General features: G+C 45.1%; 2 protein-coding genes across 9 annotated transcripts in view; both read right to left on the bottom strand.

Moving 5' to 3' along the window:
• Positions 1 to 822: 822 nt before the first annotated feature.
• On the bottom strand, positions 823 to 22,805 carry KIF17 (kinesin family member 17). 3 transcript variants are annotated; one of them, XM_078869671.1, is made up of 17 exons: positions 22,739 to 22,805; positions 21,262 to 21,491; positions 18,076 to 18,222; positions 17,002 to 17,103; positions 16,328 to 16,517; positions 14,491 to 14,711; positions 13,040 to 13,271; positions 12,260 to 12,345; positions 11,722 to 11,860; positions 11,190 to 11,296; positions 10,325 to 10,491; positions 9,189 to 9,438; positions 8,378 to 8,636; positions 7,618 to 7,688; positions 6,001 to 6,145; positions 5,294 to 5,483; positions 823 to 4,983 (listed from the first exon to the last, which is right to left on the bottom strand). In XM_078869671.1, exons 2-17 carry the CDS (start codon positions 21,487 to 21,489, stop codon positions 4,953 to 4,955), a joined length of 2,565 nt encoding a protein of 854 aa, XP_078725797.1. In that variant the 5' UTR covers positions 21,490 to 21,491; positions 22,739 to 22,805; the 3' UTR covers positions 823 to 4,952. The 3 variants fall into 3 exon arrangements, with proteins under 3 accessions (XP_078725797.1, XP_078725799.1, XP_078725800.1); XM_078869673.1 differs by having other exon boundaries at positions 12,260 to 12,342; XM_078869674.1 differs by lacking the exons at positions 823 to 4,983; positions 5,294 to 5,483 and having other exon boundaries at positions 6,044 to 6,145; positions 7,595 to 7,688.
• A 1,410-nt stretch (positions 22,806 to 24,215) lies between these two features.
• LOC144942774 (tumor protein 63-like) overlaps positions 24,216 to 26,259 on the bottom strand; it is a 44,692-nt gene continuing 42,648 nt past the window's right edge. For all 6 annotated transcript variants that reach the window (XM_078869685.1, XM_078869686.1, XM_078869687.1 and 3 more), the window contains one exon: positions 24,216 to 26,258. In XM_078869685.1, coding sequence (XP_078725811.1) covers positions 26,189 to 26,258 — 70 coding nt within the window. In that variant the 3' untranslated portion in view covers positions 24,216 to 26,188. The remainder of the gene's footprint in view (position 26,259) is intronic.

Raw genomic sequence — 26,259 nt, 5'->3', positions numbered from 1 at the left:
TCTCCCCGGGCCCCCCCCTTGCCCCCCATTACGTGCGACGTGTCTGTGCTACGTGCTGCTTGGCAACACAACGGGATGTCGTCAAAAGAGGGCCCCCCACTGCGCATCGACTCGCCGATTTTTCGGTAAGGTCAGCATCCCTCACCCTCGTTCCCAACTAACTCGTTGACTACCCGGTACGGGTATCGGGATTGCACGTGCGTGTAACATGTGCGGCCCTTCATCAGTCCACTGCTGGATGAGGGCCTCCGCTGTGCCACGCGGGTTGTAGTTATTACGGTGGGTTGGTGGCAGGGAGCATAGACGTACAGCGCAACGATGGAGTTTGCTGCACTGCCCTCTACTTCTCAGAACGTAGCCCTGTGGTCTTTGTGATGACCTCATTGATAAGCGTGGTCGTCACCCAAGCACCGTTAAGGCTGAAAAATCCTGCTTAGCTTCCAAGCTGTGATGCGATCGGGTACATTCCGTGTGATTAGGTCATAGGCAAAATTCACTGTGGCTTAAAGAGATTAAACTTTAGTGTAATGCCACAGAGCGCGTAACAAGCAGTGATATCGTAGGGCACGGCATGTTACGTGGCAGTGCACAGAGAACTCTCTGTCATACCTTAGTGATTGCACACTGGTGAACATTTACAATATTTAAGTGTCGAGGATGGTGCAAACTGAGTCTCATTGTTTAATTAAAAAATGACTTGGTATAAATGTATCTGCTTAAGTCTTCCACAGCTGACGAACAGCTCAATTCACGTGGCATAAACTGATCTATTTAACAACACATTCAATATTTAAACAGTTTCAAGGATGCACTTGGCAAAGGAGCACTTCAATCATTTTATTCGAACGTTTAGCAGTTTTAATCCAGACAACTCTACAATTTGCTTAGAAATCAACAGGCACAGTAGTTACATGTTATGTTAAATTGATTTATAAAAATCTTTGTGCATTTCACATTTTCGCGCTTCGAGTTGTTAAACTCTGGCGATGAAGTCACATGGCATATAGCCTGATCCATGTGAATATAAATACAGCATAACTTATAGATTTTAAGAAATATATTTACTTACTTTTATGCACCATGCAGTGCTTGTCTTACAAAATACTGACATATCTAAATAATAGAGGATTTATCTGCCCCATTTTATTGTACGGTGCTTCAAATATTCGCTTTGCCTTGAAATACATATTTGACCAATTAGAAGGAGCAGAGGATTACGAAGCCTTATGCAATCTTTAAGCTTTTTCATAAAGCCATGATTTTGTAACGGAAGTAGTGGGTGGTGGTCACGGAATTCATGGATTTGGATGCGAACTGTAAAGTTTTGGAATTAACTATTGAAACAAAGTTAAGTGCTTCCAGGATTGGACTGGGGTGAAAAAATAACCTGCCCTAACAACGAGGAGCAATTGACCCATGGAAATCCACAGAGCCAAGGGGACATACATAATAATTCACCCCCACAATTACAGAGATCCACAGAAACACTGAGACAGATGGGCAGACACAGGGATATACACACAGGAAGTGCCACGCATGTTTAAAATTCCTCACCTTGCCTGTGAATTTCACATTAAATGACCGTGATTACCGTGACAAAATCGTAGCCTTAAGTTTTGAGTTTCGCAGGCCACCGTATTCACATGGCTCACCAATGCTCGCAGTGGGGCGGAAATAAAGGAGAATGCAGGGGACGGGAGCAGTGGGCAGCAACAACAATCCCCTACCATGAGCATATGATATGGAGAGGCAGACGGAGACACGAGGGAGAAGGGTAAGATACATGGAGAGGTTAGATAGTTTTGACTTGAAACTTTCATGACTGCAGGAATTCATATTCTTGGTTCTTTGGGTAAAGTCACGTAGATAGAAAATAAAAATAATAGATAATAAATTAAATGGAAAATAATAAAGCCCTTATAAAAAGTTGCATTTGGAGGCTTTGCCCCCCCTCTTTTCTCTCCGCCTGATGAAGACCGCTTGTGTTGCGATCGAAATGTCGTGGGTTTTTTGCTTTTATTATTTTCAATTTATTTTATATTTACTTTCCATTTTCAGATATTCTACAAAACAAGTGCAATAATTTTTAAAGGGGTCATATCAGTGGGTAATTTGCACTTTTTTGTTGTGTTCAAAGATTGGCAACTGGCATCCACTTAAAAATATTTCCCCGAATTCCAGACTTATGCGTGATTCCGGAGTGGTGCTGCATCTGACGTGTGTTCAGATGTGGAGCAAGACTGATTTTTATTCCAAACAGGTGAAAGAAAAAACAACTATACCAGATTTGACATATCTAATAAAGAATGTTAATTTGAAAGAGCTTGATAAATTAGTCGGAACGTTTATTTCACTATCAATGTTTGCTGTTTTACTGCAAAGCTGCTTGTAACTCGATAAAAACTTTTTTATGTATACGGAAATAGTGCCCATTAAATATTTTTGGAAGGGATTGATGAAATAAGTTGTCCAACATATCTTAAACCCGATTATTTATTCAGATAAACGTTGGAGGAGTTGGCTTACCCAGCAGTGATTTTCCAAAGTTTAGTTTTTTTTAATATATATGGTAATGCGTCCTCTGCATTTTATTACGCATTTCAAAACTTCGAAGTGGAAATGACATTTCACAAATCCCATTAAGTATTATCCTCAAACTTGATGTGGCATTCAATTTTGGTATATTAGTACTTGTCTGAAATGTGCACTGTTGGGAATTTTACTGTAATTGCTCTAGTTCTCTCAGAGAATTGTAGATGTTGACAAAGACCAGAAGTTACATCTTTCAGGATAAAGCATAATTACATAATCATTCTAAGTAACTTTATATTATGAAAAAAGTCAGAAGTGCAATATCACAGGTTGGTTAACAAATACACGCATTCATTTTCATTATGTTTTGTAACGTAGTTTTGTTTGTATTTGTACACACTTTTGCTACATGGCGCATGTTGAAAAAAATCTGTCAAATACATGAACAAAACTATTAAACTTTAACAGAATCCAAAATATAACCTCGCTACAAGTTTGAGCATAACATATCATGGGCTTCATGCGATAATGGAACTTAAGTCAGTTGTGTCATACACAACATTGAAAAATGCAAATGTATGTTATTTGCATACATTTAAAAGTCAACAACTTTCATAGATTTATCATGGTCATAAACTCTACTACAAGTTTTGGTGCAATGAATCATGGGGTTTGAGATCTTTGTTTTCCCAATTCATCACTGGATTATAACCTAACTACACTGAATTGAAACAAAATCCATTAGAGGTTTTTTTTTTATAAAAAAAAAAATCACCGCTGTTTATGACTGGATGACAAGTTGATTCAGTAGGTTAATCGACTTGACATCGTGACTTGTTCTGTGATTGACTCCTCTGGCCCCTTAAAAAACAGCGGCCGCCCTGACATTCTGCCTCCCGAAGGTGAGAAACCGTTGACGAGCCACACCCCACGTGACGTCACCCAAGCTCTGCCCCTCGCCACCTCCCATCCAGCGGGACATGGTACCAAAGGGTGAGAATGTTTTTCCAACTTTTTACATGCTGTCTGATTATTCAAATTAAAACGTGTACAGTAATCCATTAATTTATATAATTGGAAATTCCAGCACTACTTTTGTTCATTTCTAATGGCCAACCAGTGGAAAAGTTATGGAATGCAATTATGCAAATGCAACATTTTGCATTGTGCAGTCAAAGCACATACAATTAATGGCAAAATAAATGTTCAACTAGTTCAAAAAGGTGTTTATTGTTCTTTGGTGGAAATGTCAAATGTGGCATTTCTGGTCAAAACATTTAAGTAACTGCTCTTGGGCCCTCTGGATATTATAGAAAACAAGTATGACAATCTGGTACAATGCATCCTGTAAGGGAGCATACTTGCTTTGTGGCATCTTGAGGTCATGTAACACCCAATTTGAAAATTAGAAATCTAGACACAGTAAAGTGTGTGCACTTACACACTGGCCTTTACCACATTGGTATGATCAAGTCCAAAGCAGCCTCCATTACGATTACAATTCTATAAACCCATCAATATACAATTTTAAATATAAATAACAAAATAAAGATTCATCTTCATGGCGAGCTTTTGTCAAATAGAAAGTAACATTTTGTGTTTTGAAGGCAATGATTAACACACTTAACAAATCGCAGATTCTGTAGAATTAAGACGATATTACAGCAAACAGTCTTTATCATAAATATATATTTTTTAATAGATTCGTATTTGTTAAACTAGATTTTACATGTTATGACATAAGTTGTCATATTTATCCTGAACAGCTTCTCAATAATGTATTTCAGAAGGATCCTGTGTTGGAACGATTCGTTGGCCAAGTCCTTCTCAATGAGTGTTCTGCGTGTGGGAAACACCAAAGTTTCTGGACAGGGGATACAATTAAAAGATAGATCCACACAGACAGGGAAAAACCAGAGGACCCAGAGAAGAATCCATGCGATCACGGGGAAAAATATGCAAACTCCAAATATACCATGGTCTGGATCAAACCCAAGACCTCCTGTATAATCGGCGAGGTATTTACCATCTTGCCACCGTGGCGCCATAAACAAACCCATACAGTGCTGCCATCTCCTGACCACCGAGCAGCGGGGTGAAGAGAGTTTAACAAATCCACACAGTCTGCCAGCTCTTTCCTCAAAAATGCTGGATTCCAGCTGTACGCTCCTCTACCCTTACAGAGTGTGCTGGTCACAGGTGATGTTGACATTACCCTGCTGTAACAGCACTGACTTTTAATGAATAAGACACGTTATCTTGCAGGAGCTCCTCATCTTTCTCAATCTTTTATATAGGAAGATGGATATGTTGCAGGGCTCATATTGGGTAGTGTTTTTCCTGACCGTATGACCACGCGGGTACACGCGTACACGCCACGTAACCGGCGTTTCAGGTCCAGGCCTCTTGGTCACGTTTGCTCAGAAAGGTACCTCCATTTCCTCCGAGTTGCTGATGCGGACAAAAGACACGCACACAGTCGTACAACTTGAATGTATATTGCGCTTTTATCATTAAATAAGTAGTGTCTAGGCTGAGCCCATAAACTCACGACACGTGAGAACCCGATTTAATCCCAGGGCCTCAGTGGTGCCAGCTCAGTTCTCTAACCTCTGAACCACCTCGCCATCCATCTCAATTCAACTACTACTTAGTGGAAACTCTTGAGATCCCGTGTATTATCCTATGTGTGTCAATTTATATGCAGACCCGTGTGCCAAGCCTGCGTGTTGGCGAGCTCATGAGTGTACGGATGTCTCACCCGTGCGGACTCGGCTTGTTCCGTTTCTTCTTCCCCCGCTGGGCGGTGAGTGGCAGAGGCCCCTCAAGGGCTCCGAGTCGGTGGGGCCGGGCACTCGGGGGCGGCTCGAGGGGTCCCGGCTGGGGATAGAGCCCCAGTGGCCCAGAGAGTGGGGATACTGGGATGCTTGGAGCACTGTGCCCATGCACAGCTGTGTGTGTGCGGGCGTGTCGGAGTTTACACAAACAATAGTGTATTAGAGAAACGTTTTAATATTTAAATTTGGATTTAAGCTTAAATATACGCTGCCAAGCCTGGTGGTGCCCATTCAGACGCTGTCTTTCCGACAGACATGTTCTTCACCTGAGGACGGCTGCTTGCGTTGTGGCCGAAACGTCGTGAGAATTATTTTATTATGTTTTATTTTTATTATTTCCCTTCTACGTGATTTGACCGAAAGAACCAAGAATATTTAAATTTGGAGTTTGAAATCAGCTGCCTCCTGACATAGTCATAGATGTTTTCCCAAAACATAAATTGGAGAAATATATACAATTTCGTTAAAAAAATGTCGTATTGTCAAGGATTATATCTCGTATATCGCATTTAACACAAAGGCTTTCACGACCAATATCCATAAGAGGTTTCTTGGGTTAGATTAGTTGGGTGGTGGCGGGTTTAACGACACATTTATATTTACGCGGGTCTAACCCAAAAAAAACTCTTACGTATTATATCGCGGCGAGCCGACTCGGTACCCAGACTGCGCGATGCGTCCTTGTTAAGCAGCAGGGAGGCGCGACGGGGCTTGAAGTAGTTCCCGGCCACGTCCTCGGCTTCGGCACGCGTCAGCCGCTCTAGGAACCGGTCCTCCTTTGACACGCGTAGGGGTGAAGAGACAACAGGATGGACGAGAAGCAACTTAAAAGGTGCACGCAAACCCTACTATCCGCCCGCGAGTTGTTCAGACTCTTTTGTCAGTTAAGAAAGATTAAAAACAACAGGGGTGGCCCATTCGGTCTATTCTAGCTCGTTCGGTTGTGAGTAGCAAATCGATTCCAGTATCTCATCACAGCAAGTTTAAGTTCATTTCAAGTTCATTTATTAGGTATAGCCCTGTGAGCCATTCGGCTCTTGAATCGGGTGCAATCGCAACAAACAAAAAACTAACTAAACATGAAGAAGAAAACATCTTAAAGTGACTATGCGCAAACAGAAAATCCAAGAAAAGACCGCAAAATATTGCAGAAAAAGCACCATACACCAATGCTGTGTGCAAAAATCCTAGTGGGATGCAAGTCAAACAACAACAACAACCACAAGACAACTTAGATTAAGGCCATCAGTCTAACTCCGTACTACAACAAACAAACATGGCCAAACCAAAACACGTTTTCGAAATCATCAAGAGTCCAGAGTAATGACAGCTGTGTACTTTTGCAGAAATACTGTTTAGGCAGAGAAAGCGATGGTCGATCGACAGATAACATGTTGTAGGGGAAAGTGAGTCCTCCCATGTCTTGTAAGATGCCTGATCAGCTGTTAAGAGTAGGCCAGAATATCCACTTTAATAGGGCTCTCTGGAACTTTCTCGTATGGAGCAATTTTAGCACTGCATGTTTAACTTTAACATAGAGAGTGGTGCCAATTTTGTTCTCCAGATGTATAAGTATCACTAACATATGCCAGCTCATGTGCAGCTCCTTCACAATGTGGTGGTGATAATAGTGCAGGTGATGATGACGATGCCGCTGGAGTGGGTGGTGCTGCTGATTTGGTAGTGCTAAGGTTACGCTTAGACTAACGGAGTAAAAAATATTACAAACAAAACTGAAAGAATACGAGACGATAAAAATTTGACGAAAATAATTATTTAATGAAATCGGGATCCGTTAACGTAAGAAATTATCAATCGTTACATGACAATGTATATGTTGAACTTCTTTTGCACCGTACCTACCCAAACATGCTAAACGGACGTTCAGACCATGGTTGTGGCTGTAACCTCGCTCGCAAGCTGCTGCTGACGTGTGTGTGTGTATGCAGCCTATCACATAGGATTGCCTAGCGCCGACTGACCGGCTGATAGACTTAGCACTAGCGTTATATTCTAAAAATAGATCTTCGGTTGACGACCGAAAGTCAATATCAGTTTCGGCCGAAATCGAAACCAGACCAAAAGTTAAAAATTGACTTTCGGCCAAAACCGAAAGTAAGCCGAAAGTGGCCATTTGCCAACTTTCGGTCGGCCTCTACTGGTGGTAGCCCTGCTAATGATACAACGCGGGAGGGGGGGGGTGGTGGTGTTGGTGATGCTGGTACCGCTCCACAGGTGTGCTTCTCACGCGTTGGTGGTTCCCGTTCTCGTGCGGCGGGGTGCGACGCGAGGGCTTGGCTTGTGCACCGCCGCCACCGGCTGCACTCAACACAGGAGTTAATCGTGCGTTCGTTATTCATTCAGTCATTTTTAAATCTCGTCATAACCCCAAAAAGTGAATCGAATTGCTGGAGGGTATGGATCATTGCATGCCGATGACCACATTGCCCATAATGCGCCTGATCTTATCGGATCCCCAAAGAGGAGCAGAGTTTAAATTTGGATGGGCGACCCATAACCTGCAAGGCTACGTGATGTATGTATGTTGAACTTCTTTCGCACCCTATGTAGCAAAGTGTTAATCGGAGGTGTGGGGGAAGGGCAACGAACTAAACACAAAAGGCAGTTCTAAAGAATCGAGTTTTCAATCTAGAAGATTTAAACGTGCATAGCTCCAATAGCTTCCTAACATCGACTAGGAAGAGCATTCCAGCAGAAGCACATCTGAAAGTGCGTGATGGTCTCCCAAATTTGTGGTTGTAGGGAGGCCCTTATTTAGCAGTGGTAGCAAAAGGGCTGTACTTGTACACATACGTGAAGCATTACATGCCGAGCTGACAAGACAATTGAGACAAAGCACTGCAAAGTTAATTGGAAAAATTGTCCTTTGACAGAGGACTGACTAGTAAAGGTGGGGGAGGCCTTTTCCTGACTGACAGCCCCCATCCAGCAGTGGAGCTACAAAAGGGCTGTGCATGCCCGGAAGAGGAGGTACCTCCACATTTTACCTGGCGGCAGGGAGGTGCGCGTGACGACCATCTCGGGCAGCCTCCAGGCCTGTGCGTCCTCGTCCCACGTGGCCTCGCTGCGCACGCGCTCCAGGTTGGCGTAGTTGCAGTCGCGCCGCAGGCACGGCGCCACGCGCTCCAGAAGTTGCTGCTGCAGCCGCAGCTCACGCTGCTGCCGCCGGATCGTGTCCAGGTAGTCGCGCCGCTCGCTCTCAAACTCCTGCTGGATGTCGCTGATATCCGCCTGCGCGGCTCGCAGCTGCAGCACGCGGGCGTCCGAGCAACCCGGTTAGCGGTGCCACGGGACGGTTCCAAGTACAGAATGGGTCTCGGATGTAGAAATGTGGTTTCTTATATAGCGAGGGTGGAGACCTCTGGCCCACGGGTCACAGGCAGCCCACAACTTCCATTTCATATGGCGCATTGTCACAACTTGGCAATGTTCTGCAAATGCTTATTTATGTTTTATCACTTTTAACACGTAGGCTTCCGTGATCAATAGCCGTAAGTGGTTTTATGGGTTAGGTTGCGCAAATATGAATGCATCATTAAACCCGCCACTCGAATTGTAAATGTTGTGGGTTTACTCTCCAACACACCGGTGTGCTGAACTAGAAGCTAATTGGTATGTTTTGTTTGTGAAAAACCTTACTAATTGGCCGTTTTGGATGGTGGCGGGTTTAACGACACGTTTATATTTACGCGATCTCACCCAAAAAACCTGATGGATTATGTTTTATCGCTGCAAACAACTTGGCCGCACTAAAAAGGGAATATTTTAGACCTGGAAAAATAGCGGCCGACCGCTTACCTTCTTGCGGCCCTTGTTGAGCTGCCGCTCCTTCTCCTCCGCCTCGTCCCTCATGGAGTCAAAGACGCGCATCACCACCTCGTCGCTGTCGCCCGTCCCTTCGCCGTCGGCCTCGTGGTCCAGGCGCAAACTCTCCATGAGTCGCCGGTGCCGCTCGTCCGCCAGGCGCCGGCGCTCCATTCGCCGCTCGTGCAGCTCGGGGTTGTGGGCCTGCTCCCCGCCCACGACGTCGCGCTGGAGCGAGCTCAGCCTGGGAAGCAAGGCGAGAAGCGCACGGCGGTGCTCGCAACAGCCGGCCTGGTAAACTAACATCATGAAAAGGGCTGATCACCACCGGCACCTACAACACTACCAAACCACCAAAATCACCAGGGCTATCAACCCTAGCACCAGCAGTAGCACAAAAAGCACCAGCATCATGATGTACACCACAAGCCCTAATTTAATGCTAAGGGATTGCAGAGAGCAACCTGAGACAATGCAAACCACGCTATCAAGAACATAATCACCAACTCCAGGGGAGATCTTCCAGTTTCAAATTACCCCGCAAATAATGGTCCGTTTTGAACCATATGTATAGCCGATGCAGCTATCTCCTCCAGCGCCATTGCCGTCACTAAATCTCAAACCGTGCATCACATAGAAACAGAACTGCCTGCTTAGATCAGTTGCTGGCATTGTTTTAGATATTCACCAGGTGACTCCTGAAGCAGGCCACCGACTCAAACACGCCATAAGCATATTCAGGTTGCTGATCCCTCAATTATAAACAATTTTCATGTTCCCCAGTTAAGGCCCACTGAGCTATATTGCTATTTCAGAAATGACCGGACCACAAATGATAGATCAACGAAGTGGCGAATCATGCGGAAATATATAGCAGCCAAATACTCTAAATGTATGTTTCTGAATGTGGAGGGAAAAACCAGAGGACCTGAAAAAAATCCACGCAAACCAAAGGGAAAGATGAACATGCAAACTCCAAATATACAGGCATGGGGATTGAACCGATGTCTCGTGCATACCAGGCGAGAGGGAGTTACCATCTGGCCAGCGCAGCACCTCCCCTACCATACGAAAGGTAGAAGCTCTGCATCTGCCTCCCCCGCTCATTCCAGTACCTGCCAGGGTCCTACCTGCGTAGCACCTCCTCCTTCTCCAGCAGGGCAATGGTGCTGGGCTGATCGGCAGCCTCTGCCTCCACCTCTGCCTCCGATTGCGTGCCCTCCCTCAGCTCCTCCACGCTCTTCACACTGTTGATGTGACGCGCTACCTGCGCGCTGGCCGCTCGCACGTCCGGAATCTGTGGGAGCAGAAAAACGCGTGGAGTGAATGGACGGGCACGGTTTTCGCAGCGCACTCGTGTCCTCCCATACTCAAAGCAAGCCAGTGACTTCCCCCTCGACTACTGTTTACAGCTCTGAACCAGTGGAAATTCCACATTCCTATGACAAGGGCAGAGTCTAGTCCGAGAACAACCACAGTTGGCTTCCCAACAAAGTGGTACTTATTTACGATGAGTCATCCCCCAACTCGGAATTGAACTAGCAAACCTTCCGATTACAATCTGTTAGCTCTACAGCTGAGTCACCTGACTGGATACTCAATACACTGCCATGTAATGGAATTACTATGATTATAAATACATTGTTATAAAAAATGTATATTTTTGTACGTTCACTTCAAAATTTTAACAATTACTCCCAATGTGAGTCAGGGGAAGGCGTGGACTGAGACCCATTTGGGCCCCGTGCAAAGGGATGTCACACCGGGTGCGTCACAAGACGTAACGCGTTCTGACATCATCGTGAGGCACGTGCTCCTATCCTCATTGGGACCTATGGCTATGCCCAATAGCCCTCGTGGTCTCAGTGTGCCCCAGGTACCCATATCCTCTTCATCTCTACCACTGGCTATTGCAAGAGGCTTCGCGTAAAGCTGCGGGGAGTGGGTGGTGGCTTGGCAGGTGAGGAAGCATCTACTGAACTTTCGCACTGTTACCTGTGCTTGGGGCAGCGCCCGCTCCACGCTCGTCAGCGCCCGTGGGGCAGCTGTGCCCGGCCTCTCCACCTGCTGCTCGCGCTTCACCTCCGCTTGCACCACCACCGCTATCACCAAATGCAAACACACGGCTTCAATCATGTGTTCTTTTTAGAAATGGTGTATCTGCTAATGATCATTAGGCATGCAATAAATCGTCAATTAAAATAGATTCTTATGATCAGGATTAATATATCAAATGATGCATATTAGTACCGATTGTTTCATGAAAATGTCCAATTATGTTGATGTGACTTTACACGTAATAGAACAATGAGATAGAACAAACTATTTATCATTCTCAAATAAACTTGACAAATGAGTAAAAAAATAAATCAAATTGCAGTTCGACGATTTGAGTATTTACGGAGAGAGAGAGGTTTGGGAGGCGTGGTGAGTGAGCCGTTGTGGATGTAAATGTCTGGGAAGAGTGGCGAGTGACTGAGTGGGGAGGTAGAGAGGTCTGGCCTGAGTGGTGAAGGGCATTCTGCACCGGTGAGGCGCTCCTCCACGGTGGTGAGCTTCTTCTCGTAGGAGACACGCAGGGTGTCCAGAGCCTCCTCCAAGCGTGCCTTGGAGCGCTGCTGGGCCTCAAAGTCTCCCCGCACGCGCGACAGCCGCTCCTCGTACTCCTGGTGGGGGGGGGGGCCGGCCAAATTGTGGTCATGAGACGCAAACGCACAAAGGTGGCGAATGGCTGGGTAAGCAGGGAAGAGAGCCCTGGGATTATTAGGGACGGGCTGCACAAGGCGAGAGGAAAAAGGGCCTTCGTGCATAATGCTGCATTGCATTTACTGCAAGTGGTTGTCAGATTTTATTGAGTACTTTTTTGGGAAAGCCATACCAAGGTGTCTAAAGAACAGTTACTAATCAGTGTATTACCTGCTATGACATGGATGCTGACGAAAAAACTGCAACAAGTGTGTTAAGAAGCATGCAGAGATGCACGCTTGGCATTACACTGAGAGAAAGAGTAAACAGATGGGTTTGGGCAGGACACGTTGCTGGAAAGTTGGCCGGTAGGCACGTACCTGTCGAATCTTCTGCCTTTCCTTCTCAATTTCAGCTTGGTGATCGACAGCTGCAATGACTTCCTCCTTTGCTCTTGGTACCTCTGCTTTAAAGACACAAGTGGAAATTCTTGGAATTATTTATGCTTTCACAGCTTAATACAGTCATAGTGTTGCACCTGGAAAGCTAAGTTTCTGGAGTCGAGCACGAACCACATCAGCGCCCATCCAGACAATGCAACTACAGAATGTCCAAGAAATACTGGGTTCAGGAGTGGGGTGACCTGGTATATATCTATATTCTAAACAGAACCACATTAAGTCCATGAATACTACATTATTCCATTTACAACTTCTGTTATTTACATGATCAAAATATTACAATATAATAGGCGGTAAAACCACCGATGAAACCAACGAAAACCTCTATTTTGGAACGCACAATACAATGCCTCAGTAGTTACTACACCGTACAGTATTAGCCTGGGACTGCCTTGCGCGTGAAGTCTAAGCAGTACGAAGCCACAGCTAACAACAAGCCACCATCACTTTGTACACTAACATTTTTTTACTTTTATACGCCCATTTTTTATTTGCCCCCAATTTTTTTTTACTTTTTAGGGTTATCCTTACCCCCCCTCCCAAAAAAAGACACTATTTGCAGGCCACAGTAATATGCAGCCACATTATTTTAAGGAAGTAATACATTGCAGAATAAGGGAGGCTTGCTCAAGTTTTCTGAGGATGGGTTGGGGTGTGAGGGGGTTGGGGAGGGAGGGTGGGGGGGGTGCAGGTTCTGACCAGATCGGCCGGGAGCTGCAACCTGTCCCTGGAGCAAGGCCTTGAGGCGGGTGATTTCCTCGCGGTACTCGCGCAGCATCGCGTCCTTGGGGTCCTCGTTGACACGCGGGCGGTTGCGGATGCTCTTGGCGCGGTTGGCATAGCGCAGAGTGCTCAGCGACTCCTCGTAGTTGTTGTCGGCGGGAGAGATGCACGCCACCATCAGCGTCTTGGTGTTGCCGCCCAGGGAGTCCTTGCGAGCGCCATCGCACGTTGTCAACGAGGCCACGTCAGTCTCAACACTCCCGATCACTCCACTGGCTCCCCATCCAATCCCGATCAATTTCAAGATCACTCACCCCGTCTTCAAGTTGCTCCGTAAAATTGCCCCTGAATACCTCTCCCCCACCCTCATCTCGCTCGATTTGCTTCCACGCACACTCTGCTCCAGCATGCAAGACTTTCTGTGGAAGCCCCCAGTCGACCTTTGCTCAGTGCGAGGTTGCCCATTCTCCTCTGCTGCCCCCATAGTTTGTAACGTTCTTCCCCCAGCCATCCATGCTGCTGACTGCCTGCCCCTGTTCATATCCCGCAGCAAGACCTTGTTTTTCACCTCGACCTAAGACAGAGTGCTTCTAGCTGAATAATACGTGCCCACTTTTTATGTACAGCGTCTTGATATGAAGTTGAATTCATACGCGATATAAATACAATTGTACTGTTATCGTCAACCTTGTTAATATTTCTTCTGTCGCAATTCATCACGATCACCATTACCATCATCGTCAACAGAGAACATAGCAAGTGTCTTGACTGCAGCATGGATAATCTAAAGTACAAGAGTTGTGTTTGGACTTCAATAAACACCTGCATCGTTGACTGGCTTTTTGTTTTGACTGATCAACATTTCAACGCGATTACACCGTCATCCGCATGTTATGTACATGTATAAAACATTGAGTATTGAATCGACAAATGAATCACAGGCGAATTAATCAATATATGCCTACCTAGAACATGTGCTGTCCTTTTCTAAATCTACTGCTTATGAGGTGGGCCTGCCCATGATTTAATTTGCCCATTCTTCATGCTGGTAAAGTGCCTTTGGCGCTGTTACACTACCATGGCCACATTCCCAGCTGTCATTTGTTTACTGCAATGGATGATGAATGGCCTGCATTCTCATTATCTTACATCACCTTGTCCAAACACGTACACTCGCGCAACTCGCTGGTATTACATCCGTTGCTTTTTGATTTGCCCGCTTTTAAGGTGAAGGCCATGTCCTCCCAAATAACAAATCTGCACTTAAGAAACGCAATCACCTTTTTCAAGCGTTTGGTGTATTTTCGCTCAATGCTTGCCCTAATTTTGGTTCTTTTGCAAGCAGAACTCATGGGACAAATAAAGCATCTTTCAATAAACCGACAGCAAATTAAAACAGAGTTGCCATTTTGGGATGGGGGGCGCACCTGCAGTAGCCGCGTGAGCTTGGAGTCGCGGTATGGCACATGCTTGGAGCGCCCATCCACGAGGGCCGAGATGACGTTGCCGAGTGCCGACAGCGACAGGTTGATCTTCGTGGCCTCCTTGAGGCGGTCGCCCTGCGCGCCGGTCTTGGACTGGCGCTCGCTGCCCGCCAAGTCCACCAAGTTCAGCTTGCCCGCGCGGATGTGGTCTTCGCCCTGATCGTCTGTAGCACCAGCAGATGGCAGCACGGGGGTTACATTTTGCGAGGCGCGGAGCTCAGAAATGGGGGGGGAGGTACGGACATGGCCGCTCGTGCGTATTTGCAGTTCTAGAGTTCGAGTTCTGCGGCCACCCTGGTTAATACTACGAGTGTATTAACGCAAAATACGCACCATCCGCTTCACAGCAGATGTAAAAGATGGCATGATATTTCTAAGAACAGTAGGCTGTGCGTGCCTGGCCTGTTTCACAGTCCAAAATTTCAAAACTCGAAAGGGTACTCGCAAATCACTTAATTTGACATTGCAACATTACCTCCTACTGGCAGACTACTCGTCTGTGATACATAACACTTACGTGGTACCCTTGGATTTGAAGAATGGCTTGAATACCAAATGTACTAATTATGATTAAATAGGTGACAGCAGTGTGTATAGCCAGGTGTAAGTGTTCAGTGCAGTGGGATATGCCCATGAAACATGGAAAGTGCAGAAAGATGTGATGAAAAGACAATGCTTTTTGAGATGCGGTCTTTCAGGAGACTCAAAGTAAGCCGGTGTGATAAGACTGAAGATGTCCTGAGATAGCATTATTTTTTATAAAACCACGACAAGCAACAATTACTTAGAAGTCTGATGACAGACAAGGTGGCATATGCAATGTCCTAAGGTCAGCTGGAGATATGAAGAGGATGATTCTGCGAGGGAAATGGAAGAGAAGAGGGGAAGAGGGAGAAAACATCAGCTGGTGGGACATTGTCATCAGCCAGGTGAGACTCTCCATGAGAGACACTGAATATTGCAAATGAAAGCATGTCACGGACATCGACCCTTTGTCATGAGCATCAAACTCGATAATACAACAGTAGCTAGATTATCTATCTAGTACAATATACATTGGAATTTAGCTCATGTGATCTGAGTAACTAATTTGACATCTCACAATGTGATTACTCATTTTATAAACCCCGAAGTGTCGGTAGTCAAGAGCCGAATGGCTCACAGGGCTATACCTAATAAATTAACTTGATACTGATATTTAAACTCGCAGCACAATTGGTAAATAACTGGTGGGGAAATAATTAAGCTCATAATTAACACGAAAAAAGAAAACCTCACATTTCATAAAATGTTATCTACACAGGATGCACTTGCAAAAGAAAGCAATGCATGCAGACATGTGAGAGTGCCAAACCTAGTGGGATATAAGGTGGCCAGAAGGTGGCAGTACAACAGGCAGATTCATGAACCTGCCTTGGCAGACTTTTGACCGTCATCTGCGTGTCTGCACGTGTTTTCTCCGAGAACTCCCTCCATAAAAGCCTAAGCACTGCTTAAATTAAACTGGCCCAACATCCTAATGCAGGACTGTTCAAAAAGTATTGAGATCAGTGAGGCCTTCCTGGATAAATAAAGAATAACACTTCAAAAACATGCCAAATGCTGAGAATCAAAGATGCTTAATTTTTACGAAAAAATCACACTTATCCTTTAATAACAGATCTCAACAGACTCTCAACACAGAAAAATAAACCACACACATGGCATACAAAAAAACTAAATCAAGGGGAGAAAGCGAGAGCGCCCAGGGAATGCTAAAGATAGAGTGCAATTGCCATACCAGTGGTGCACATCTCCAGGTGGATGCTGAAGATGGAGTGCGAACGCGACGAGTCTTTGTTCATTAGCGTGGCGCCCGTGGCGCGGTTACTCCAACCCGCCTGCATGATGCGCTCGCACTCCGCCACGCTGTGCACCGTGTGCATGGACAGGTCGCGCACGTACACGCCACGCTCGGGGTGCTCCTTCAGCTGTGGGTCCCATGCAAAGGGCACAACAGGTGCATAAATTGGCATGGGGAAAGGAGGCACGGGGGAGACGCAACAGGGATTGGTGGCACGGCGGGGAGCGGAGACACGGGGACTCGAGGGGGGATCGGTGGCACGGGGAGAGGAGACATGGGGATGCAAGGTGGCACAGGGGGAAGTGGGAGTACAAGTGAGACAAGTGGGAAATGCGGTTGTGAATAAAACGTTTGTGGAGAGGGTAGAGGGGAAGTGATTGGAAGTGAGAGAGAAGAGGGAAGCAGGACAATGACATGCACGGAGTTGAATAGTGATGATGATGAACTGTAAAAAATGTTTGCAAAAAATGCCGTAAAAGAAATCAATTGAGATCTTTTTTGTTATTATTTTGGTGTGGAATATTACATAAAGTAAAAAAAATGTAATATCATGAAGAAAAAAAGTCACATGCATTAGGATGCGTGTATGAATGAACAAACCCCTCACCCACCTCAAGCCTCTGCTTCGTGTCTTTTCCAAGCAAATCTCTTATCTCCTCATTGTAGATTTCCAGATACGAGGCTCGGAAAAGGAACTTGGTGTTTTCCGCGCACTGCAAGGCAAAAACTATGATTTATTTCCAACGCGAATGACACATCACATTTAATTGACAATCTCATCTCTGCAATATGGCCCGATTCTTTTTGCAAGGCATTGTATTTCAAATGCAATGCTAATTTAATGCAGCATGCTATCCTTACTGTTATAATGGATGTCAACAGACTCTCACCCAGCGGAATTAAAATCTAGATTGAAAACTCTTTTCTTTGGAACTGCTTTGTGTTTAGTCAGTTGTACTTCAGCCCCGCACCTCCGATTAGCACGGTTGGCGACGTACAGTGCAATAGAAGTTCAACATACATAAAAGCAAGCAAAGGCAGAAAACGAAACGTTAAGCGAGAAGGTTGGCAAGGCAGCAAGAGTGGCAAGGGATGTAGGCAGCGCACATCTCCAGGTGGATGCTGTCGATGAAAAATATTCCAATTGCAGTTATTCCTCTTGACATTTGCTTTAAATTCAGGGCACAAATAACCAAATTGAGAATTAAAAACTGTGTTGTGTTGCACAAGCTTTACTGTGTTGAGACACAGGTACTGTAAACACCACTGAAATTTACAAAAAGTTAAAAGTGGCACTAACGAAATTCCAGAGGTGCGATTACGAGTAGGATTACGGGTTAACAGCTGATAGGCTTGTTGTCAGCGGCATGGCTAGCACTAGTGGCCAGTTGGATAGTTGGTTATGGTTAGGGTCAATGAAAGGCTAGTTTTCTAGTTGGTAGGGGGTAGTAGTCGTCGGTTGGCTGGGCAAGGAAGGTTAAGGTCAGGGCTAAACTATAATTGGCAATCGCGCTCTGCCCCAAAATGGGTGACGACCCCCATTCTATCCTCAATGTAACCTATAGCTTTTTCCAGATTTTGCTCTTAATAATTTTTTGTTGCTTAAAGTGCGACATCTGAATTATTGCTCTTGGTGCTGACAACGACCATGACCGTGACTATGGCAGCCAGAACAAGGCACACACCTGGATGCTCTCGAAGATATGCTCGAACGCACGCGGTATGACGCCTCGCTGGGCAGATGGCTCCGATACGCCCTGCATGGTAAAAGACTTTCCGCAGCCCGTCTGTCCGTACGCAAACACCGTCCCATTGTAGCCCTCCACCACGCCCTGGTCGGAGTGAACACACCACCACCTTCTTTAGCGACAGGTTCATAGCCACACATCAATATGAAAGCCCGGCGTTCGATTTGTCCATCAACTAAATTATAAGATCCCTTCAGAAGGCCTGAATAAAAAGGTTATAGGAAGTGGACCCCCCCAGATATGGGGGTAAAAAGTTGACCAACAGGTTTCCAAATGATTTCGACCCCCCCACCCAAAAAGAAATAATGTATTTTGTAGACATATGCCTACACACCCTACATATATAAATCAGTAGTGTCTGCACACATTGGGGGGGGGGGAGAAGGGGACACCAGTGAGGCACAAAGCGCTGAGAAGCCCTCCGCAGGCAGCGACAGGTCGCCGGTTCTTGTGAAAAAAATGGGGTGTTCTGCTAGAGCAGTGGTTCTCAACTTTATTTGGCTTCTATACTCCTTGTTGAATTTTGTTTCAACCGAGTACCCCCTTTCCTCACCAAACATGGTTCTGAGAAATAAATGTATGAAAAACGAACATCAATAATGTAAGCATATTAAGCTCACCTATACCCCCTGGAACATTTCCACATACCCATGGTTGAGATCCACTGTGCTAGAGTATGATTCCGGATGGTTATTGTTTAGATTGCAGATAGTATCCACAAACTTCACTCCCCACTTGGTCAAGGAGTAGAGGAGTTATATTATACAATAATTACCATATTCCACAAATTATGATGCTCTGGAAAATAAGATGCACCCGATGCTTGTAACCAGAGTCAAGACATACCCCCAACTAATGCTTTAAAATACAATGAGAAAGAGTCTTATAATACAAAGAATGCAGTATGACAATCTCCACATTCAATGGCTACGGACTCAGTATTGAGCCTACTGTTCACACACTTCTCTGTAATTAAAGTTGCATAATCAGCATTTGTCTGCTTTGTTGAAGGGAGAAAAACACAGACTCAAAAATATCACGATTGTTTTGTCCAAAATGTTGTGGGTGTCTCGTAGCCATGTCTAAATATGTTGTGGATGTCTGAAATCCCACGATACCCACAGAGGCTGCACCGCTGCTTTAGGGGGCACCGGTGGGATATTAATTTCCTTTGTGCGAGGGCTTTAAGTTGACCCTTCTCATGTTTTCTTTATACAGCCCCTAACAAGCTTCCTCTAATTGGTCCTTTATGCGTACAGTGTTAGAAAGCCCTTCAAAACGGAATTCATTTTTTGCCACTTCAGTCCGGCACTGGAGTAAAATGAAACAACAAAAATGCCTTCTTGAAATGTCTTTGGGTAGGAAACTTACCAAACCACGATGAACTTGGCCATATAAAGTGGTGCTTGTTCTGTCCGCATCCTTGTAACATTAGTTGCCATATATATCATGAGCCAAGACTTACACAGGAACATCTAATATATTTGCACTGATGCCAGGGTCCTATTGTGAATAGTAAGAAGATAATCCTTTTCAAAATGTGCTTTTATTTTTTGACAATATTTTAAGGTTCATTGCACAATGTTTCAAAACACTTCACTCTAAATCAACTCCGAGCTCATAGCTTCTCTGAAACTAAGCAGGTTGAGCCTGTTTAGTGCTTGGATGGGTGGCCTCCAGGACTTGCATGGGACTGTATTGTAAAACTGGTCCTGCGAGGTAGTGAGATGGCAGTACTGCATTGAGGTTATCTGCGAGTTACCGGATTTCCTCTCACATGCCATTCATTCATGGAATTAGCCAAATAATGGAGGAACCCTCCCGAAAAGGAATAATTAGACTTTTGACTCATTGAGGCTTTCTTGTGTAAACAATTGGTATTTATTTTAATAAACCAAGCACACGAACTTAACAAATCCTGAAGAGTATTTCTCATCAGCAAAGCTTGCCTGCACAATGAACAATCGACAATATTACTATGATTCGGATGAATAACTCAATTAGGCTTTCCTAGATAAATATTATTGCACTGTATTATTAGCCATATTAGAGGTTTGTTTTGGGTTAGATCGCGTAAATATGTGTCGTTAAACCCGCCACCACCCGACACAGCCAATTAGTAAGGTTTTTCATGTAAACAAAACATGACAATTCATTACTAGTACAGCACATCGGTGTGTTGGAGAGTAAACCCACAACATTTACAGTACGACGTTTCGCCAGTAATTACAACTAGCATCATCAGGCGACAGCCAGATTTTGTGGAAAAATTCTGTTTCAGGTGGATTTTGTGAATGTTGTGGGTTTACTCTCTGTACTAGTAACGAATTGGCTACGTTCTGTTTACGTGACAAACCTTACTAATTGGCTGTGTCGGGTGGTGGCGGGTTGAACGACACATTTATATTTACGCGATCTAACCCAAAAGAAATACTCTCATAGATAATATTGGTCGCGAGACTTTATTATCATTATAAACCCATCGCTCTGCATTGCAGGGCTGTCAAGGTTAGCGACGTCTTGACTTGCCATTCAGAGGTTGCCTTTAAAACCACCGTGACGAGGCACTTGAACCAGTGAACACGTTTCTTTAAAATCCCTCCCTCGTCTGTCCAACTCGCAACAACTAGCAACAACTAGCAAATATGCACATCGCATCGTGTGGTGGGGTAAAGTGTGGGCAATGCCCACCTCTTCCAAGACGTATTAAGACCTCGTTTAAGTGGAGGTCCTTCCACTAGCAGCGGCGTGTCCAAGCAATTATTTAGTATTTACATTATATTAGTGCTGCTATACATTTCCACATAATCACAAGCCACTTCGTTAAGATATCATTTGTGGCCAGATCGCTTCTGAAAAACAAGCTAACAGCTAAGCGGGCTTTACCTGGTAATATAAAAAATGTTGTTTCATTTGTACGTTTATTGTAACGTTCTGACACGCCCCGACAGGACATCTGTGAGAAAGAGCTTCATAGCTCATCGGATTCCTCCAGTATAAAATAAATATTCGCATTATGAATTACGGGGCTGTAGCTTTACCATCTTGTCTAATAATAAAAAAAATGTTTCATTAGACATTGTAATATATGGGGGGGTGGAGGGGGGGTGGAGGGAGCTCTACCTCGACCAGCGGGTAGGCGATGTCGTTGTAGATTTGCTCCGTGCTGCTCTCTATGAAGTAGGTGCCATCGAAGGTGAACTGTTTGGGTTCATCCCCGGACCCGGGCTTCTGAATGAAACACTGGCCCCGCACCGTGTCCATGCTCACGACCACCTTACAGCCCAGGTTCTTCTCGCGTTCGTTCGTGGGCCGGCATCGAACCACCACCTTCACTGCCTCGGCCGCCATGGCTTGAGGCAGCCAGTGGAGGAAGGGGGGGGGGGGGAGTTCAAGTTCATGTTAATTTATTAGGTATAGCCCTGTGAGCCATTCGGCTATTGAATCGGGTGTAACCGCAACAAACAAAAAACAAAAACATGAACAAGAAAACATCTTAAAGTGACGATGTGCAAACAGAAATCCAAGAAAAGACAGCAAAATATTGCAGAAAAAGCACCGTACACAAACACTGTGTGCAAAAATCCCAGTGGGATGCAAGTCAAACAACAACAACAACCACAAGATAACTTAGATTAAGGCCATCAGTCTAACTCTGTACTCTGTACTACAACAAACAAGTAGTGGTGGTGGTGGTGTGATTGATTGTGCTAATGTGCGTGAGAGTTGAATAGTCCGTGCGACCGATTAGCAAGTGAGTGACTAATGTGTGAAGTTAATTCTAGATTTGAAGCTTTCGTGACTGCAAGGATTCATACTCTTAGGTTTTTTCGGTAAAGTCACGTAGGTAAAAATAAATAATAAAAATATATAATAAAAATAATAATATTTTATTTTTTCTTATAATTATTTTATGATTATTAATTTTTACCTACGTGACTTTACCGAAAAAAACCTAAGAGTATATAATGTGTGAAGCTCGTGGTCAATAGTTGGTGTCACAGTGGCAGGAGATGAATCTGCCCGTGCGTGAGATGAACCTAAGATGCAACCGCTGTTGTTTACGCGCGATTGACGAACCCACTGGTTTGCGATGTAGTGTAAAATAGTAAGAGTGGCCAGCAAGTGTGTGTGTCGCAAGGCTCGAGCGAGAGACCTCGTCAATAACCGAGGGTAAATAAGAGTGGAGGGTAACAAAATCGCGTGCGTTCGCTAATTACAAACGCGGCCCTTAAAACTTTCACGCCTCCGCTGTAAGATCCTGGCCGAATGTTTATATCTATATTCAGACGGCTAACCCGTTCGTGTGTACAAACTTGCACCCTTGTACATAGGCCGACGTGAGTATTGTGACACGTGTATAGTATACGTTACACGTGGACGTAACGCAATTTGCTGTGACATAAAAATAAATAAGTGAGCCTGAGCAAGGCCTCGGCTTCTGTTGGCCGCCCTGGTTCCCGTTTTCGCATCGCAGCTCAATCGCAACAATGTCGATAACAGTTCACGTTGCTATAAAAATAAACATTCGGTTATATAACACTGCATTTTAAAGGAATATAATCATCAAATATTGTAACGCCGTTACACGATCCCATACCTTGAGCCGGGTGAAGGCGTCACGGTCGCTAGGCGACCGGGGCCCCGGCCGTCGCCTAGCTCGTCGCCCATTGGTCAAACCGCGGACAGGCGGCACCGCCCATTGGTCAAACGGCGGACAGGCGGCACCGCCCATTGGTCAAACCGCGGACAGGCGGCACCGCCCATTGGTCAAACCGCGGACAAGCGGAACCGCCCATTGGTCAAACCGCGGACTGGCGGAACCGCCCATTGGTCAAACCGCGGACTGGCGGAACCGCCCATTGGTCAAACCGCGGACTGGCGGAACCGCCCATTGGTCAAACCGCGGACTGGCGGAACCGCCCATTGGTCAAACCGCGGACAGGCGGAACCGCCCATTGGTCAAACCGCGGACAGGCGGAACCGCTCATTGGTCAAACCGCGGACTGGCGGAACCGCCCATTGGTCAAACCGCGGACTGGCGGCACCGCTCATTGGTCACCCATCCCCACGCGTGGAGGAGGCCCAGGCCTGAAACGTCGCCTGCTGAAATTAAAGGACACTTTTTCCCCCCGCTTTAAGGCGACTGCTATTTACGAATGTGTAAAAAAAATCGACCTGATACATAAAAATCAAACGGTCGTTCTTCAGACTCTCTGGCCTTGTGATAATTGCCAATACTGTAAATAGTAAATTGTTACCAAGTAAATCCGCTCTGATTGCCCGTATAAATAAATCAGTGGCCACTCACGTGTTTTTGCTACCTTACCTGCTGCTGCAGCTGCTAGGATGACCATTATTCGCGTGATGGTTATGTTCCTTGACGAGATCAATAAGGTACTGTGGTTAATACTGGTAGGAACCTCCTGGTTACATCAGCCCACAGGGGATTATTGTGTCCGTCCGTCGTGCATCCAAAAATGGGAGGGGTGGGGCTGGGTGGAGAGGGGCTGGGTGGAGAGGGTGGGGCTGGGTAGGGGGTGGGGCTGGGGCTGGGTGGGGAGGGGCTGGTCACCCCGTGGTGCCCTTATCAATGTTTAACCAACTCACACCGGCTTGTGCCCGCCCTCAGTCGGCCATATTTGCGGAATACACCACGCCGCCGTTGACCCTGGCCATTGACCGAGCAACCCAACGTTCTTACCAGCTCCCTCCGCAGGAATGTTTTGTGGCAAGCACTTCGTGCGTAACGAGCTCGACATTACAATGTATTCGTTCAGCAACCGGAATCTATTATGTGCGACATGTCAGTAAACCCCGATCCGTGTCACTCGCTGCATGATCCACATGCGTCTCAACTCTTTGTTGCGTGCTTATGTTGGCAGCACCGTTCGGCGTTTGTTGTGGGGGGGGGGGGGAAAGCTCGCGCCTTCTGCGCCAGGTTGGTTCGGCACGGACCCAGTGCAGTTTGGTTTAAAGTGGAGAATAAAACCATGTTTTTTTCCCCACCAAAATCTGTGACATCCATCACGTGCATGTGTGATTGAAAAAAATACAGATACAATATCAATATTTTTTATTTATTTTATTATCGTAAACATTTCTAAGTAGCTGAAAGCAAAAGCATGTTAACGTCAATTTCATGTGTCAATCTAAGCAGCATTAATCCATGCAAGTATAAAAAAAAAACCTGGATTCTTAACGATGCACCATCCAACACATTGGCAATGGGAAGACATTAAACATAGAAAACAATGTATTCTGGTTTCCTATATTTCATTTTACTAATATTTAAAACTTTTAAAACCTATATCGGTATATTATATGAATATATCCGAAGACTAAAAAGGTGCACTTGTAAATACATTTGTGGATTCAATAGGCCCAGGATGATAAAACAGCTTTCAACATAAATGAAACGATTCAAGTGAAATAAAAATGCTGTGGAGGCATAATTTACTTGCTACAAAAGCTGTGGACCTGCCACACAAGCATGAACTTAAGTGGAAAGTACATATTTGCTTGACTTCAATTTGATTCAGTAGAAAAATGGCAGTGATGTGTGAAAAGTGAGGAAATGCACCCGTATCGTTTGTAATGTATGGTACTGTGTACTTCAAATGGCAGAAGCAGCGGTTTGGCAGAGTAAAAAACACATCAGAAAAACAACCGGCGGAGTCTAAGAAATGTCTGTTTCAAAACAGTAATCAGAAATTCCTAAGGACTAATTCTTACCATGTACAAAATAACAGCTACGAAACAGTATTTCGAAACTACGAAAAAACTACTACAAACATCTTGTAACAAAGCTAAAAGTTAATATAAAACATAAAAAGCCCTCTTCGGTGGTAACACATAGGCTCACCTTTCAGAGAAGAAAAAAAATGGAATGCTCCATTACCAATTAAACATAAACACGGCACAAGTGTAATTAGTTGCGGAACACTGCGTTTTCAAGGTGTTTTTTTATATATATTATAAGATCGTCTACTTCTGCAAACACTTCTGGAGGCTGCTTTTTGCAGGCAGGCAAACTCAGACCACGCAGCACAAAAGCGCGTTAACCCCCATATAACCACCTTGAAAAAAACATCCACTACTTAAAACCAACCGTACAGCACATCCGTGCCCGTACGTACACCAAGGCCTCGATAACGCTCTTCTGCCTTGCATTCTGCTCACACTTGAGGCTCAGTGAGGTAACACGAAGTTGGGGTTGATGAAACTGTTCCCCACAACTCCAGTCTCAGGTCAAGTCTCTTAAACGTTTCAAAAGGCTCCAGTAGCCTCTGGCTGTGATCGTAATTCTCAGAGGAAAACCAGAGTGCCTTACCACAAATTGCAAATCATCCATCAAGTTTTTGCTGTTGTTCGATACAGGGATTAACTTTTTGCACGTGTGGTCAGTCCATACAGCTGCTATGCAGCATGGCTATATACCCTGCTGGCTTCAAGACGAGGCAATCTCTGGCAAGCATTGACACTTGGGGGGAGCATCGCTCCCATCTTAAAGCGATACACCCCCCCCCCCCCCACAACATGAGGGGCAGCTGGATTACGGTCGGACGACACCGTACCCAAAACTGCTATATTTTCTTCCGACGCTGGCACTAGGCACGAGGGACTACCTCTTGTGGCTGTTGCTGCTCATAACTGTACGTACAGAGAACACTGTTCTGAGATAACATTGATCAAGTGTGATGGACGAATCAGATAGAGTTTCCCCACACACAGTGGCACCACCATGTCTATATCATTGAATGCACTAAAACATCTACACAAAACAATTTTGCAAGAAAACCACATTGCGATGTCATAATTCTGATCTTATAAAAAACAGGGAGGCCCCAATGATTTTTAATGCGACGCAGCGTCACTCAAACAAGTGGTGATGTACAGATTTTATCAAGTGATTGTACAAAACGTCACTAAAAATTACATGCACAACACGCATGTACTCTGGACGCAATTAGTCATCTGTACCCTCCTCCTTTGGCGCAATTAAAAAATAAATTTGCACCAGCAATTTTTTTAGTTTAAAATAGGCTTGTTACTTCTCTGGTGGACTCTTATCGTCTTTCTTATCCATATGCTCCTTTTTCACAAGTGCCTTCATGATCC

This window comes from Lampetra fluviatilis, chromosome 28 (genome assembly GCF_964198595.1).
Source record: "Lampetra fluviatilis chromosome 28, kcLamFluv1.1, whole genome shotgun sequence".
Taxonomy (NCBI): domain Eukaryota; kingdom Metazoa; phylum Chordata; class Hyperoartia; order Petromyzontiformes; family Petromyzontidae; genus Lampetra; species Lampetra fluviatilis.
Note: the sequence above shows the minus strand (reverse complement) of the source record. Positions and strands in the feature narration are given on the sequence as shown.